Raw genomic sequence first — 15,319 nt, 5'->3', positions numbered from 1 at the left:
CGCAGGTCCTCGGTCTGCGGCCTGAGTCCTGGCCGCGCCGGGTTCCTCCTTTGCGTGGCCCTTGCCCGCTCCCCTGGGGCCCTGGGGGAGCGAAATGGGTGGGTGGAGAGTGGGGCGGGCTTCCGCGGGAGAGTGCGGTTTCCGTGCGGTGCCTGCTGCAGGGCTTCGGCCCCGGGCTATTCCGCGGGGCGGACGCGCGGCGGGGCCGAGGGGACCTGAAATCCAGTCGCCGCCGCTCGCCGAGCACTGCGCCTTCAGTGCGCCGGCGTCCGGCCGGCTGGCGAGCCGCCGAGCCCCTGCCGCACCCCTTCCTCGGCGGCGGCCGGCTCGGGGGCGAGCCCCGGAGCGACGGGCCCGGGGGGAGGTGGTGGCGGGCCGACGCCGAGCCCGGCCCCGCGCCGGCCTTCCCCGGCCTCCCCCAGCCGGCCGGGCTCCGCGGGGCGGGGCGCGGGGCGGGCCCGGGAGGAGCGCGGGGAGGAGTCCGGGCTGCGGCGGCGGCCGCGTCACAGCAGTGCTCCCGCTGCCCGGCGCCTCAGACCCGGCCCGAGCGCCGCCGAGGACGCGGACGGGGACCCGCACGGGCGCAGGGGCTGCGCCGGAGCTTCCTCTCGCGGGCCGGGGCTGCGCGACCATGGCGGACAAGGAGGCCGGCGACGGCGACGCGGGGCCCCGAGGTGAGCGCGGGGCGGGCCGGGGAGGGCTGAGGCGCGCTCGGCCCGGCGCCCCGCAGCTCCCTCTCCGGCCGCGGGAAAGTGGGCGCGCACCCCTCAACAGCTTGCCCCAGCCGGGAGGGCCAGGGTCAGCGCCGCGGCGGAGCAGGGCGTCCGGGGGACCCGATTCGGCCCGCCGGTCACGTGCTGCGCTCCCGGCCGGGGTGCGGACACTGCGGCGGGGACCGCAGCCCCCGCCCAGGCGCCCTGGCCGTCCGGTCCCGGGGTGGCGCCTCCTGCGGGGCCCCTGGTGAGTACGGGTGAGAACCAACCCCCCCGTGTCCATCCCCCGCGCACTGTGCGGGGACGCCCGCGCTGGCCGAGTAAAGGGCCGGCCGCCGGGTGGCCCCGTATCCCCAGCGGCTCATTTCCGTGACTCAGCGAGGCGCGGGTGGGACCCTGGGGGCAAATCGAGGGTTTGGAGCTGTCCCCTCGCCCTGCCGAGGTCGGACGTACGTGCGGGCCGTGGGTGCTGCAGCTCCGGGCGGAATTGCAGCGCGCACTGCCCGCCCCGCCCATCCCCAGGGTTCTGCGGGCCGTGGAGGGGCGAAGCGGCGGGGGCTCGGCTGTCCCCTCCTTGCCCGGGCAGGGGAGAGGAAGGTGGCGCCCTGTGCGGAGGACGGACGCTCGCGTTCTGCAAATGGGCCATGGCCGCTTTCTTTGGGGAGCGTGGTTAGGGCTCAGATGGGGCGAGGGTGCCGGGTAAGGACCGAGAGGAGGACCCGGGAGTCAGGGGAAGAGGAGGAGCAGCTTTTGGAGCCCAGGGCTATAAATCATGGTTTCGCCAGCGGAGGGGACGGCCTGACCAGGATCGTGGGTCCCAAGTGGGGAAAGTTGGGCGCACGGAGATGCCGCGCGTCCCTGACCTGAGGGGCTTTAGCAGTAGCAGCCGCTGGAGGGGAGCGTAGCCCAGTGGCTTCCGGCGAGCGGCAGGATGAGCCTGGCGAGGATGAAATTAAAATGTCTGGGACGTAAGGGAAATTCATCCAGGAAAAGATCTGCGGGCACCTCAAAGCTGGGGAAACTGAGTCAGGTGGCTGCGCAGCCACCATGGGTGGGGTGCTTGCAGTCGTGCAGTCTGTGGCCGCGGCCCCTGCCCTCTGCTGCGCTCTGAGCGGCACCTGCCCCCTCCCCAGCCCATTGTTCCTGCAGATCTGGGAGGTGCCTCCCCACGCGGCACTGCAGTAGTGGGGGAGTGCGGGGGGGAGGGGGCATCCTGACAGGGTTCACTCTTGGGAGGGGCCTTGGAGAGCCCAGGCCAGAGCCCAGGCCGGGCCCAAAGGCGCATCCAAATCTGCCCCCGCCTCTGCCCTTCCCCAGCTGGCAAACGCGGGCAGTGGGCTGGCGGCATTGTCTGGATATCACTCAGCAACTGGATCGATTCATTGCCCCCCCCCCTTTTCTTTAAATTGGAAAGAAAATGTAGGATGATAGGGAGGCACATCAGATTTGCTAAGAATTTCTAAAGCTTAAGTTTCTTGCCTCTCATGCTGGGATGATAAACAGCGGATGGCTGGATCAAATGCAAGGTTGGCCATAGGGTGTGTGAAATCAGAAGAGTGAGCAGGAATATGCTTCCCCCCACACCATTTGTCTTGTAAAATCAAATTCAGCACCCCTACCCTAGACACACACACACACACACACACACAGGCACACAGAGGCACTGGGTGGTTGTCTGTCCTCAGGCTGGGAGAGCTCCCCATCCAGGATGGGGAAACACATGCTGGGTGGTGCTGGGCCACCTGCCACTGTTCGCGTCTATCTATCTTAGAGTGTTTCTTCACTTCCAGTGATCTGCAGTTCAAGGCAGCCTGTGAGAATATCCAACACATGGACTTGGGACACAGAGCAGGCTGTCCCTGGCAACTTGCTGGTTCTCTCTTGGTTCCCATCCCTTCATCTCTAAAATGAGACATATTAATAGTATCTCACGGGAGCAGAGCCTGCTCACCCATCATCTAACACATCTATGTCTCAGATTTCCTCACTGAATATTCTGTGCTGGGCAAGGAGCATTTGTTAAAGCCTCAACAACAGATCTGTTACCAGCATTGCCCTTTCCCCCAGGTGGGAAATCTAAATGTAAGTTGAACGACCTATCCAAGGTCACACATCTAGCAAGTATTGATTTGGACTCAGGCCATCTGATTCCAGGCCTCTGGCCCTTTGCCGCCATCCTATGTAGCCCCTGTGGGTGTGGCCAGTGATGACTACTCTATGAGGAACATAAAAATGGTGTTCTTCAGGGGATTATTTCAAGGATGTTTCTGGTGCCAAAGGATGAGTGCGGAGAGATCAAACTGTGTTGGGACTTGTGGGCAGTGAGAGCCCTGGATGGTGGTGTGGGCCAGGAAGGCTGGCCATAGCATGTTTCCCAACAGAGCAAGTGGAGGTGGGGTGTGGGTAGAGTTACTCATGAGACAAGAATGGCAGAAAGTTGGTAGTTGTGGAAGCTGGCTGATGGTACACGGCGCTTCATTACTATTCCTTTTGTGTGTGTGAGTTTCCTTAATAGAACATTTCCGTTAATTTACAAAGGGCCACTTTTCGTCTTTAGAGCTTTGGACAGCAAAAGCTGAGATGACCTTCAGTCCTGCCCCCACCAAGACCTGCCTTGGTTGGCCACAGGGAGCCCTAGAAGGATGAGATGAACGGGGTGGGGAGGACATGGGATGGTTCAGGCCGGGCTAGCTCTTACGGTGACCGAGTCAGGGGTAGGCATGGGCGGCGGACATCTAGTAATTTGTTCCAGGGCGGGGATGGCGTTAGGGAGAGGAACAGCAGGCCGGGGGGTTTGCCCGTGTTGGGGGTGCCTCTGGAAGCATTGCGTTGGGCTTTGGAGGTGAGATTCTGAGGACTTCATTTATGCTGAAATCGGAAAATACTGAATTATTTCAGTTGGCCCTGCTCACAATTGTGATTGAATGAATGGCTGACAGAGGGTCCTGTTACCCCGACTCCACCAGGGAGGGACCTGGCAGGCCCACACGGCACAGCCGGAAGTGGGCTTGAGTGAAGGGTGGGTGGGAGGTGGGCAGGCTGTCCCGCCTCTCTGAGCACGTGCCTGGCGAGGGCTCTGGCCATGGACCCACTTTCACGTCCATGTGTGCGTCTGCAGCTGTGTCCCCTGCCACTCTGTGCGTGCTCCCCACGCAGTGTCCCGTTTCCCAGAGCCCTGTGATCTCCTTTAGCCCTCATGCTGTTCCCCCCCACCAGGAACATCCTCCCTTTCTCTAGCAAACTCCAGCTTATCCTTCAAAACTCAGCGCACGTTATCACTTCTCAGGAAGCCTTCATAGACTCATCCATCTTGGTGAGATCTATCTGGCCTTTGTGCCCCAAAGCCTTTGGTACCGATCGTTGGTAATCTCAACTAGTGTTCATTGAGCGCTTACAATGGTCCAACTTTGTATGTGTATATTCCATCGACTCCTCTGACAGCCCTATGAGGTTTGGTTACTATTACCCCATTTTGCCGATGAGGCAACGAGGCTTTTGAGAAATTTGGTAGTTTGCCCGGCCAAGGGATCAAATCACAGAGCCAATGAATGCTTGAGTTGGGATATGAATCAGTCGTTGACCCTAAAAGCTTGGACTTTTCTCTTGCCTTTTCTCCCAACATGGGCAGGGACTGTGTCTTTCATTTCCATACTTTTAGTGAGGGCACATAGTAGGTGCTCAATAAACACCTCCCTGTGTGTCAAATGAATATCAGTCAGTAATCCACAAGGGAACACAGCAGTGGGGAATGGCATCTTCATCCTGCCCACTCTGCAGCGAAGTGGTGCTTCTAGAAACGTGGATGCTCAGGAGTGGGTGGAAGCTGAAGGGGGGTAGGCAGGGCTCAGTCAATCCTTGAAGAGATGCGACCTTGATTCCAACAAGGGTTTGAGTGATGACTCAGTATTGTGGGGGCAGAATGCTCTCTCATTGCATAAGTAGGCCTCTGGTAAGGGAGAAAGCTTCTTTATTATTGTTGCGCATAATTAGAATAGCAGGGAGGAACCAGGCGCTTTAATGAATGAGCGGCATGTGGCTGGGAGCGAGCGCCTTCCACCTGCAGCATGTCTGGGCATCGCCAGGGGAGCAGGGGTGGGGGGTGTCAGAGAGGGGACCAAGAACTGACATTGACCCCACCGCTGTGGATTCTGCAAATCCTTGCTGCCCCCCTTTATTGGAAATGACTCCTAATCCATCCCGAGATGGGCAGTAACAGGTGCGGGGGGGTGGGGGTGGTAAAGGGGCAATGTGGCTTTGGAGCCCAAAGTGCATGTCGACTCCAGCTAAGCTTTACCTTGCTGGTCTGGGCAAGGGGCACATGACGCCTGCCTCGGTCTGTTGTGGGAACAGTGCGGATATCAGGGGGGCTGGAATTTATCAAGTTCTTTCCCCATTGGAGGAAGGGAGAGTTGGCCTTCCTGTCTCTACCACCCAGATGCTCCCTGGGATGGCCATTGCCTTGTGTGGCATGATGGCGGGTCCAGCTAATCTGCTTTCTTTGTAGGCATTAGAAGGAGGGCAGATTCTGCTCGGGTTTTTCTGACTTGGGTCTATGTGCGGAGTATGTTCAGGCCCTGAAGCAAGACCCTGGAAGTGGTGAACATCTCTTTCCTGGCAAACACGAAGTTAGCCCTTCTTGAGTGCCTTTCCCCCATCTCTGCAGAGCCCACTGGTGGGAAGCAAGAATGAAGGTGGCTGAGGGCTGGTCCTGGAGCATGGAGTGTGAGAAGCTACATTTTTTGGTCACTGGACATCCCCTGGGGTTGGTTCTCAATCCTGGCTGCGTATTGGAATCACCTGGGGAACTTTTTAAATGTCTTGATGCCTAGGCCTCCTCCCAGAACTATTCTATCAGGACTTCTTTATGTGAACAGCCAAGTTTGGGAATCCGTGTGTTACCTACATATCTGGACTTCAGACTTGGGACCTCAGCATGAGAGGGGTAGAGGGCAGGAGCATCCGACACGGTTCATTCCCTGGTGCTAGACTGAGTCAGCAGAGTTTGTAAGCACCAGTTCTGTGTTAAATGCTTCGCTTGTATTGTGTCATTTAATCTTCATAAATACTCCACAAAGTAGGAGATTTTACACAAGGGGAAACTGAGGCTCAGAGGAATTGAGTACATGCTCCAGGATGAGATAGCTGGAGGGGGGAGGGGGAATGTTAGAAGAGAGCTCAGGGCTATCAGCAGAACCTTCATGGGCACATCTTATCCTTAGGGAACTTTTTCTCAGTCTGCAGCCACTTGAGATTCACCTTCCTGATTCCGCCATACGTACTGACCACCGAAACCGTGATTTAGTGATTACTTTTAAAATTGATATGCTGTTTTTTGAAAAATGCATTTAATTTAAGAGTCTTACTTATGTCAGTTCCATAAATGGGAAACCTGTGTCACTTGCCACAAACAGAAGGGGACCACAGCGAAAATGTATGGCAACTCAAACACAGTCAAAATGCTTTAGGCAAATGCTATTGCCTTGGGAGGTTTTGTGCTGAGGCTGCACTCCGGGTAAGAGGAAGACCAGAGAGTTTTAGAGGAGGTCAGGGATATAGGAGCACCAGACTAAGACATTCTCTTTTCTGGAAGTCATTCTCCAGAGGGGCTTGAACAGGAAGAGAAATGCTTTAGGAATCACCTGAGGGGAGGTACTTATGATTCTCACTCCCAGACCTTCTGGAATTGGACCGCCCTGGAGAAGGGGACCTGGGAGTGGATTTGCAAAGCCTGCCAGTAAGTCGTATAATCAGGCAAGAACTAGTGCCCAGTCCACGGGCCACCACAGACATCTCTGCCCACCAGGGGAACGGGGCCCTCCCTCAGGGACTCTGAACTAGGATGTGCTGCTTTACGTTGGCCATGTGGGGAGGAGAGAACATTTCCATGCGATTTTATAGGGAGAGTCAGCCTGGATTCCAGTTCTGGCTTTACCACTTACCAGGCATGGGATTCTGGGCAAGTCACTTAGCCCCTCCCCCCACCCCACCTCAGTTTTCTCATCTGTAAAGTGGGAATAATCAATAGTACCCATTTCCAAGCAGTTAGGGATGTCAGCTGGGGCTGCACAGTGTCCCTACCAGGGAACTGTGAACTGCAGCATATGGGCTTAGGTTTCAGTCCCCTTATCTCGAGGGTGGCCATGTGTCCAGGTTTGCTGGGACAGTTCTGGTTTATACCTCTTATCCTAGTGAAATTCCTAATAGTGACTCCTTTCACTTTCTGGGTATCCCAGTTTGAAAGATAAATTCTGTGGTCATGCTACTTATCTCTGTCCTTTCCTCAGCCACGTGGGCCTCAAGGGGGACAAGAGAGGCAGGAGGATGTTTCGGTTAAACCCAGGCTCCGGGCTCAGACACTCCTTGGTTCAGCTGTGTATAATTCCTGGGTGTAACATTGCACGTCTCCATTTCTTCTTCTGTAAACAAGGAGGAGTGGTAATCCTACCCCAACGGGGTGCTGTGAGAATCAAATGAGAGAATATAAGTCAAGTGCTAAGCATGAGCCTGGTCCGTAGAAGGTGCTCGCTCAGTGGCTGGAATTGACTGTTACCACTGCTGGTTTGATTTGGGAGTTGTAGGGGTGAAACGTGGGATCTGGAGCTAGACTGCCTGGGTTCAAGCCTGGGCTGTATCATTGACCTGCTCTGTGGCCCTGGCAAGTTACTAAACCTCCGGAAAGCTCAGTTTTTTTCATTTGTAAAATATGGATTGTAATAGTCTTCTTCATGTGGTTTTTGTGAGGATTAAATGAGTTTATATAGGAAGAGCACTTAGAACAAGGTCAGCCATAAAGTAGACACTAAATTAATGTTAGTAATTATTATTAGCTGTTATTGTGATCGTGAGTAAGAATCTTAAGCTACCTTCTTGTAGGCAGGAGGAATTATCCGCTGTATTAGTTTCCTATTGCCATCCTAAAAATTACCACAAACTCAGTGGCACAAAACAACACAAACGTATTATCTTATTGTCTGCAGGTTGGAAGGAAGTCCAGAGTGGGTCTAACTGAGCTGAAATCAAGGTGGTGGCAGAGCCTTCCTTTGGAGGCTTTGGGGGAGACTCTGCTCCCTTTTCCAGCTTCCAGAGGCTGCCTGCATTCCTTGGCTTGTGGCCCCTTTTTCCACCTTCAGAACACATCACGCCAACCTATGCCTCCACCATCACACCTTCCGTCTGCCTCTGCCCCTCCTGCCTCCTCTTATAAGGGCTCTCGTGTAAAGACCTCTATTGAGGCCCGCCTGGATAACCAGAACAGTCTCCCCATCTCAAGATCCTTAGTGTCATTGCATCTGCAAATTCCCTTTGGTCATGTAAGGTGACATATTTGTAGGTTCTGGGGATTGGGCCAGGGGTGTGTTTGGTGGGGTGCTATTATTCAGTGTACTACAGCCAGAAAGATTGGGGTCTTGCTTAGAATCAGGAGCATTAGTTAGAGAGCCTTCAGCCTCCCTCAGGAGTGGTTTAGAATATTAGGAGCTGTTCCTTCTTGGTGTTTTACATCAGTTGGATTCCTCTGGCCGGCTCCGTGATACCTTCCTGGGACTGGGGCTGTTGGTTAGCCCTTGGCTTTTCATCAATCCTGGTAGGGTCTGTGGAGACACAGCCACTTTTGGGATTGGTTTAGCCCCTTCTCAGGGGTCTATGAAATCCCTGAGACCTAAGTAAAAGGTTGATTGGCTCCCAAGTGGGGAAAACTATTAAAATATGAAAGAATTGGCGAAATGTCAACAAAATGTCATATTATGTTTGTGTTTGCTATGTAACGAACCATCCCAGAAGTTTAAGGGTTAACACGGTAACCATTTTATTTGCTCATGATTCTGTGCTGATTCTGTGCCGCTTGCTTCTTCTGCTGGTCTTGCCTCTGCTGGCTCCCCTGGGCTGGCAAGTCCAAGATGGGGTCGGTGCTGGCTGTCAGCTGGGCTGCTTTCCATGGTGGTCTTAGGGCGGCAAGAGGAGGAGCAGAGCAGGAGGTAGCAAGGAAGGCCCCTTGAGAAGTTGCATGCTGTCACTTCTGCATTCTGGAGGTCAAAGCCAAGTCACGGGCCCACCAGGTTCAAGGCGTAGAGAGGCAGATCCCCCTCTTCATGGGAGGTGCTGCAGAGAATTTGTGACGGCTTTGAATCTGAGTCAGTTTGACGAAAGTGATAAAAGTACAAACTTTAAAAAATTGCCTTACGTTTAAACACAGCCTGCAGGTCAGAGTCACTCACTTCTTACAACTTCCTGTGACTGTGATGTCAGGAAGGCCACCCGTTGTCAATCAGATGTTCCTCATAGTCAAATTCTCTGAAAAGCAACTTCCGGTATCTTACACTTGAAATTACTTCGTTGTTGGTCAAATAAAATCTTAAAAAAAAAAGGGTGGGGAGCGTCTGCATGCCTCAGTCGGTTCAGTGTCTGACTCTTGGTTTTGGCTCAGGTCATGATCTCAGGGTTGTGAAATCGAGCCCCAAGTCGGGCTCCATGCTCAGTGTGGAGTCTGCTGGAGATTCTCTCCCTCTGCCCCTCCCCCTGCTCCCATGCACGTGTGCTCTCTCTAAGTAAATAAATAAAATCTTAAAAAAAAAAGGCAAGAGACTAGTTGGTTGTCGGTCAACAGCATGTGTTTCCATGATTGATAAATGGGGGCATGATGTCGGTATATGTGTAGACGTGTAGGCTCATAATTCTTCCCAGTGTGTTTGTGGTTTGATAGATCAGATTAAAGAGCAACAGAAGAACTAAAAAAAAAATGCTGAAAGTCTACAGGTGCACCTTCTCGTGCAAGCTGTGGCCGTTTTAGTGTCTTTCCTCCCCCCTCACGCTGAATGGGGAAGCCGAGGGGGCCGATGATCGGCGTTACCCCGTAAGAACACAGCGAGTGCAGGTGACACCCAGGGTAGGGTTTTTTGACTTTGGTGAGCGTGGTCTCTGTAAGAAGTGAGGCCCCCCCGAGGCCTGTCAGCTCAAAGGAGGAGCACCAGCCAACGATTGCCTCCCTGCGGCTTGGGGTCCAGGGGCCAGTGCGGCTCACTGTGAACGAATGTTACTAGAGCCGTGACTGTTTTGGGAAGGGCTCAAGTGACAAGGACCTACAAGTGTTGAGTGATAGGCACCAACCCTGTCTTTCCCATGAATCCTTTTATTTTTAGTGTGCGGTGTTGCAGAATGTGAGGACTTGCAGGAAAACACAGCGCGTTATGGCAGAAGGGCTGGTATTTCTGCTTGCTGGTGCATGAGTGGCCGGCGCTCGGGCCTGCTGCCTCGGAGGCCACAAGCTGGCCTCGTTGGCCTCAGGTTTCTGTGGACTAAAGGCTAAATTCCTCTGGTCACTTCCTTCCTTTCTTTTCCTTTCCTCATTGTCCTTGAGGGAATGTCTCTGCCGGTTGGGATAAGAAGGTGTTTACAGCACCAGTGTCAGGAGTCCTGTTCCCAAAGCGGACACAGAAGCTGTTGAGGAAACAGAGCTGTGGGTGGTGTTGCCCCAGGAGCAGCCTCTTCTCTTTCCTTGCATTGTCCCTCCGTTCTTGACATGGGTGGTGGCCCATCTTCTGTGACAGCATTAAGGAGGGCTTTTAGTGGCGGGTAACTAAACGTTTTCTAGCTAGAAGGAGTCAAGAAGGAGATTTTAGAGAGAGGATCCCAGGATGGCTTCTAGAACTCCCTCTGTGCCGGGTGTAAGAGGGAACGCACTGGGAGCCTAGAGTCCTCCCCAGCCCAGTCTCTATGACTTCTGCTTTACCCTCCTTGTAGCCTCTCCTTCCCTCCCTGCACACCCACCTTATGGGCTCCCCAATCTGTCTTTTTCACTCCGATCCAGATTGCCAGGGGAGGCCCCTGGGTCCAGGCATGATGACTACCTGGAACTGTTAGCCCTGGCCCAGGGCTGGGGTCACTTGCTGGGTGGGGGGAGCCAGCGAGGGGGAGCCCTGGCCAGTGGTCAGGGAGCGGCTGCTTCTTGCAGTTACAGTGTGAGTCATGGAGTAAGTCATTCACAGCAGATGGTTCCTAGGTGAGGGCTGTGTAGACAGAGAATAGACATAAGCCTGTGAGAAATGTTGCTCTTGTTTCTAATAGCAACGGATATCTGATGCAGTCCCATTTTCCTTTCTTCTACAAATCAAATATAATAGCAGATGATAGGCTTAATAAATAAATAAAAAGTTTCAGTGTGTGTCTGTCCTTGGCAAACTAAAAACCTCCTAATACTCTGTCAGCAATTTGGGGCAGAGGTTTACTGCTTGGTAAGCTGAGGAACTTGGAACGTGGAATTGGTGGAGATGTGAGGGAAGGGCTCATAGCTTTGGGTCTTTATCAGCTATTAGTGTGGCTTGGGGATCAGAGAGAAGTGGGTACAGCTGGAGGCTGCCGATGGGGGCCTTCAGCATTCTGCCAGCCAGATGAAGAAACAGAAGCCTAGCAAGTGACAGTGACCTTGAGAGCCCACAGTGACCTAGTGACAGGATACGGTCATGCTGTCCCTTAGAGCAAACTCACACTCTGCCCGTTTGGGTTGGGGTGCTGGGGATGGGGGTGGGCTGAGGATAGGGACATCGGGGTGGCAGTACCCCGCTGGTGCCTGGTGGTGTCTGGGGCACCCTGGAAGGATTTGGGGAGCAGGGGATTGTCTGACCGAGGGCACCAAGCTCCTGGGGGCCGGTCAGAAGGAGAGTGGTGAGCAGAGGTGCCAGAGACCCAGCAAAGACCTGATGCTGCCGGGTCCCATCAGAACTGTCCCAGGAGAGGCTGGGGTGTGTGTGTTGTGTGTGTGTGTGTGTGTGTGTGTACACATGTGTTCACATGTATGTATTCGTGGGGAGAAAGGCAGTAGCAGAGATGGAGAGGGAAGGAGAGAGACAGAGACAGACAAAAGAAGGGAAAGACTAAGAGATGTTAGAAGCTTCTGATAGGTCTTCCCTTGGGGTTCGTATGGTTCATTCAGAAATGAAGCCCAAAGAACTCAGCAGGTCACAGACATTGCCCTAACACTGCACTCCTTGGGTCTTCCCAAACATTCGGTAGTGGAATCCCAAAGTGTCACATTCTGGGGTCCAGAGCCTGAGGTCCTCCAGAAGGAAGACGACGAACCAGCAGGATGGAATTTATCGAGGAGCAGTAGGAATGTTCTTTGTCCTGCTTATTATTTGTATCTATACCTTGTGTGTTGAATGCATATTCATATGGGAAAACAGCCCTCCTCACCGAGTTATGTTATGGAAGGGGCATGTCTTCCTGTAGAGTAAGGCCCGAAGAGAATACAAAGATGCTGCAGAAGGCAGCGGGCGTCCTGTTAGGATTGGCCCTAAAAAATCTTAGTGTGGAGGAGGGTGGCAGGGCCCCTTTCTAATGAAGTATTAGCAGTGAGATTGAAATAAGCCCCAGAACGAACACAGAAGCCCAAAATACAGTGATCGTGGCAGAAGGATGGCCCTGATCATCCAGTGACTCACTGAAGAGCAGTCAGGATTTCCCCTCCCAGGACGCAGCCCCTCACCTGCTTCTGCCCTCGGAGCTCCTCTCTCGTGCCATTCCCCAGCCCCAGCTCACAGCCAGTGCCACTCTCACAGAGAATTTGCAAATTGGTTTCCATCTGTGAATATGCTTACAACTCAAGGTGACCCTCCCTGCCCGCTTCCCCCAAGCCTCAGGGCCCAGGACCCATAGGGGGCCAGATGGTCATCTGGACATGGCCAGCTCCAGGCTCGTGCTCAGATTTGGCAACTGAACACCCAGGCTCTGACCAGATGTGAATGATTAAAGCCTCGGACAGTGTTGGTTGGAAAGGTTGGAGCCCAGCGGGTAGAGCCAGGTCCTAGGAGCCCAGGGTGAGGCCTGGAACCCACGCAGAGCACCTCCCCCTTCCCTCCCGACCCTGCAGGGTGGCAAATTTTCTGTCTCAGCACCAGGATGGCCCACTTCAGGCAGAGAACATTTGGGGACATTGTGGGGGGGCGGGGAGGGTTGAGTATTGAAGCCAGAAGCGACACTCATAAAATGTAGCTCCCCTCCTGGTCTTGGAGGAGGTTGAGGCCAAGGCAGTTCTAGACCCCCTTCCAGGCAGGGTCCCTGAGCTCTGCTCCCTGTTGGGAGGCTGTATGGGACTGCAGGATGAGCTCAGGTCCTGAGTTCCAGTTTCAGCTCTGTGTTGTACTTGCTATGGGGCTGTGTTTCCTCATCTGTAGGATGGAGCTAAGGAATAAAGCCCACTCCATGGGGCTGCTGGGGAGATTGGCCTGGCAGAGAGCTGGCCCCCAGGAGGTGGGAGCTGGGTGATCACTGGGAGCTGATCACTGGGTGATCACTGGGGTCCTGGTGCAGGAAACAGAGGAGCAGGCAGGGGCCTCGGGCAGGACCAGCGCTGCGGCCGGACAGCAGGACCCCCAGGAAGGCTGCAGGAAGTGATGTGTGGAAGCCAACCTCTGAGCACCCCACCCCACCCAACCACCTCCTCTGCCCCATGCAGTTGTTCTGGGTAGGTCCTGGGTGAAAAAAAGATAACTCTGCTTCTCATGACAAAACCATTACATGTCCATCAAGGAAAATAGCATCCAAAAGAAGAAAAGAAGGGACAGCCGGGACCCCAAGCCCAGAGTCAACATCACCATGCCCGTTAATCCCTTGGTGTTCAGAAATTCCAGACTTGCCAGGCATAGCGAGACAAAGCTAACAGATGGGCTTTCGTGAAACCTAGCACCACGAGGTAGTGGGTGCTACCCTCCTTTTATGAATGAGAACACAGAGGCTCAAAAGTTTATGGTCCTTGCTTAAGGTCCCACAGGGAGAGAGTGGGTGGTGGGCCTGCTGGTTTCTGAGGCCGAAGTGTGGGTTCTTCAAAAATTTTTGTCCTGGATCACTTCTGTCACGCTCCCTCATATCCTTTGTCCCCAGCTGCAAGAAAGCTACCCCCAAGTAGCCTTGCTTCCCTTGTACCAAACACCCTGGGAGCAGGATGGGTTGGGCACTCACCAAGGCAGGGCTCTGTGCAAGTGTGTGTTGGGGGTGCTGGAGAGTAGTCCTCACCATCTCTTCCCAGAGCTCCTGAGGTTCTTGGCTGGGGTGCTCCTGGCCATGGCTGGCCCCCCAGAGCTCTGCTAGAACCTGGATAAAGGTGATCCAGGCCCCATATATTGGGGTGTGGTCAGGGGCCCCCAGGTGGACATCTGGCAAAATGGCGAATAGGCCTGGAAGCCCCACCCCTTCTCCTTGCAGGGGCCTCGGTGGTGGGAGTGGCTCCCTGCTAGAGCAGCGCCTTTGGTCCCATCTGGAAGGGGCACTGGCTGCAGGCAGGACGCCTCATTATAGCTGCCTCCGTGGTCTTGCCCCAGGAGCTGTCAGGTTCCTTCTCACAGGAGCAGTCTTATTTCTTTCCAGCAGGCTCAGCGCGAGTGCCCCATGCCCTGCAGGGGCGAGGCTGGTGCTCACTGGTGGGCCTGGAGGGGCAGTGTGGTCTGTGCCAGGTGGCAAGCGGCGGGGGCGGGCAGGGGGACCTGCAGATAAACGTGTGCTCGCGCCTTTCATTGCCTTCCCTATACTTGCAATGCATGGGAGATCTACCAGGAAAGTCTAGGTCTCCGCCCCTCTAGACCAGGCGGGGCTCTCTGGTTTAGTGTCCCTAGCTCCACCATCCCTACCTTGACTTTTCTTTTCTCATTCCCCTGGTCCCGTTGTTTTTCTTAGAGCAGAATTAGGGGGAAACTCTTGTACCCACATCGCAGTAAAAGGGGGGCATTAAAGGAAACCCCTTCTCCTTGGTGCCACTGTCCTGACCCCCGTAAGAGGGGTCTTCGGTGACCTCGAGGAGCTGGGCTTGGGAGTCCTCAGACTTGGACTCAGAAGAGCCTTGTGTCCTTCCAGCTGCAGGAGAGGTTTTCACTCACCTGCACCTCAGTTTCTGTAGAGCAGGGCGATGGCGCAGGGTGGATTAGGGATCAAGTGAGGGGGTCCCTGCAAAGCCGTTCTTGGGAAGTGACACCCACAGCCTGCCCCGTGTGCTCTTTAGAGTTGTGGTGATGAGTATAACTGACGAACAGTGAAGCTTCGGGCTGTGAAGCCTGCACCTGAAGTGATGAATGTCCACATGCGTGCATACCATGTGTGGGAGGCCGAAGAATGCCCTCTGAAGATGTCCATGTCCTACTCCCCTGGAACATTCACGGTATGTTACCTTGCATGGCAGAGGGACTTTGCAGATGTGATGAAATCACGGGTCCTGGGAAGAGGAGATTATCCTGAATTATCTGTGTGGGCCCAGTGTCATCCCAAGGGTCCTTCTAAGTGAAGGACAGTCAGAGACAGAGGGGGATTGGAAGATGCTCTGTTGCTGGCTTTGAAGACAGAGGAAGGGGACCCGAGCCAAGGACTGCAGATGTCCTCGAGAAGCTGGAAAAGGCAAGGAAAGGGCTTTTCTTCCGGAGTCTCCAGAAGGAACACGGCCCGGCTAGCCCCTTGAATTTAGCCCAGTGAGACCCATTTCAGACTTGAGACCTCCAGAACCAGGAGAACTCCAGAACTCTCTGGTTTTAAGTCACTGTGTTTATAATAAATTATTTTAGCAGCAATAGGAAGCTGATACACTGTGTCACCACTGCACCAAGCAAGATACAGGATATTTTTATCACTCCAGG

The 15,319-nt window shown here is 54.4% G+C and overlaps 1 protein-coding gene across 3 annotated transcripts in view; it reads left to right on the top strand.

Moving 5' to 3' along the window:
• Positions 1–518: 518 nt before the first annotated feature.
• HSPA12A (heat shock protein family A (Hsp70) member 12A) overlaps positions 519–15,319 on the top strand; it is a 61,678-nt gene continuing 46,877 nt past the window's right edge. For 2 of the 3 annotated variants that reach the window (XM_035029863.1, XM_035029851.1), the window contains exon 1: positions 14,422–14,850. In XM_035029863.1, the coding sequence (XP_034885754.1) occupies positions 14,805–14,850 (46 nt within the window). In that variant the 5' untranslated portion in view covers positions 14,422–14,804. Of the gene's footprint in view, positions 675–14,421; positions 14,851–15,319 lie in introns of those variants that run through there. The other variant, XM_035029859.1, reaches the window with a different exon arrangement.

The sequence above is a fragment of the Mirounga leonina genome, unplaced genomic scaffold, assembly GCF_011800145.1.
Source record: "Mirounga leonina isolate KUSES-001 unplaced genomic scaffold, KU_Mleo_1.0 Mir_114, whole genome shotgun sequence".
Taxonomy (NCBI): domain Eukaryota; kingdom Metazoa; phylum Chordata; class Mammalia; order Carnivora; family Phocidae; genus Mirounga; species Mirounga leonina.
Note: the sequence above shows the minus strand (reverse complement) of the source record. Positions and strands in the feature narration are given on the sequence as shown.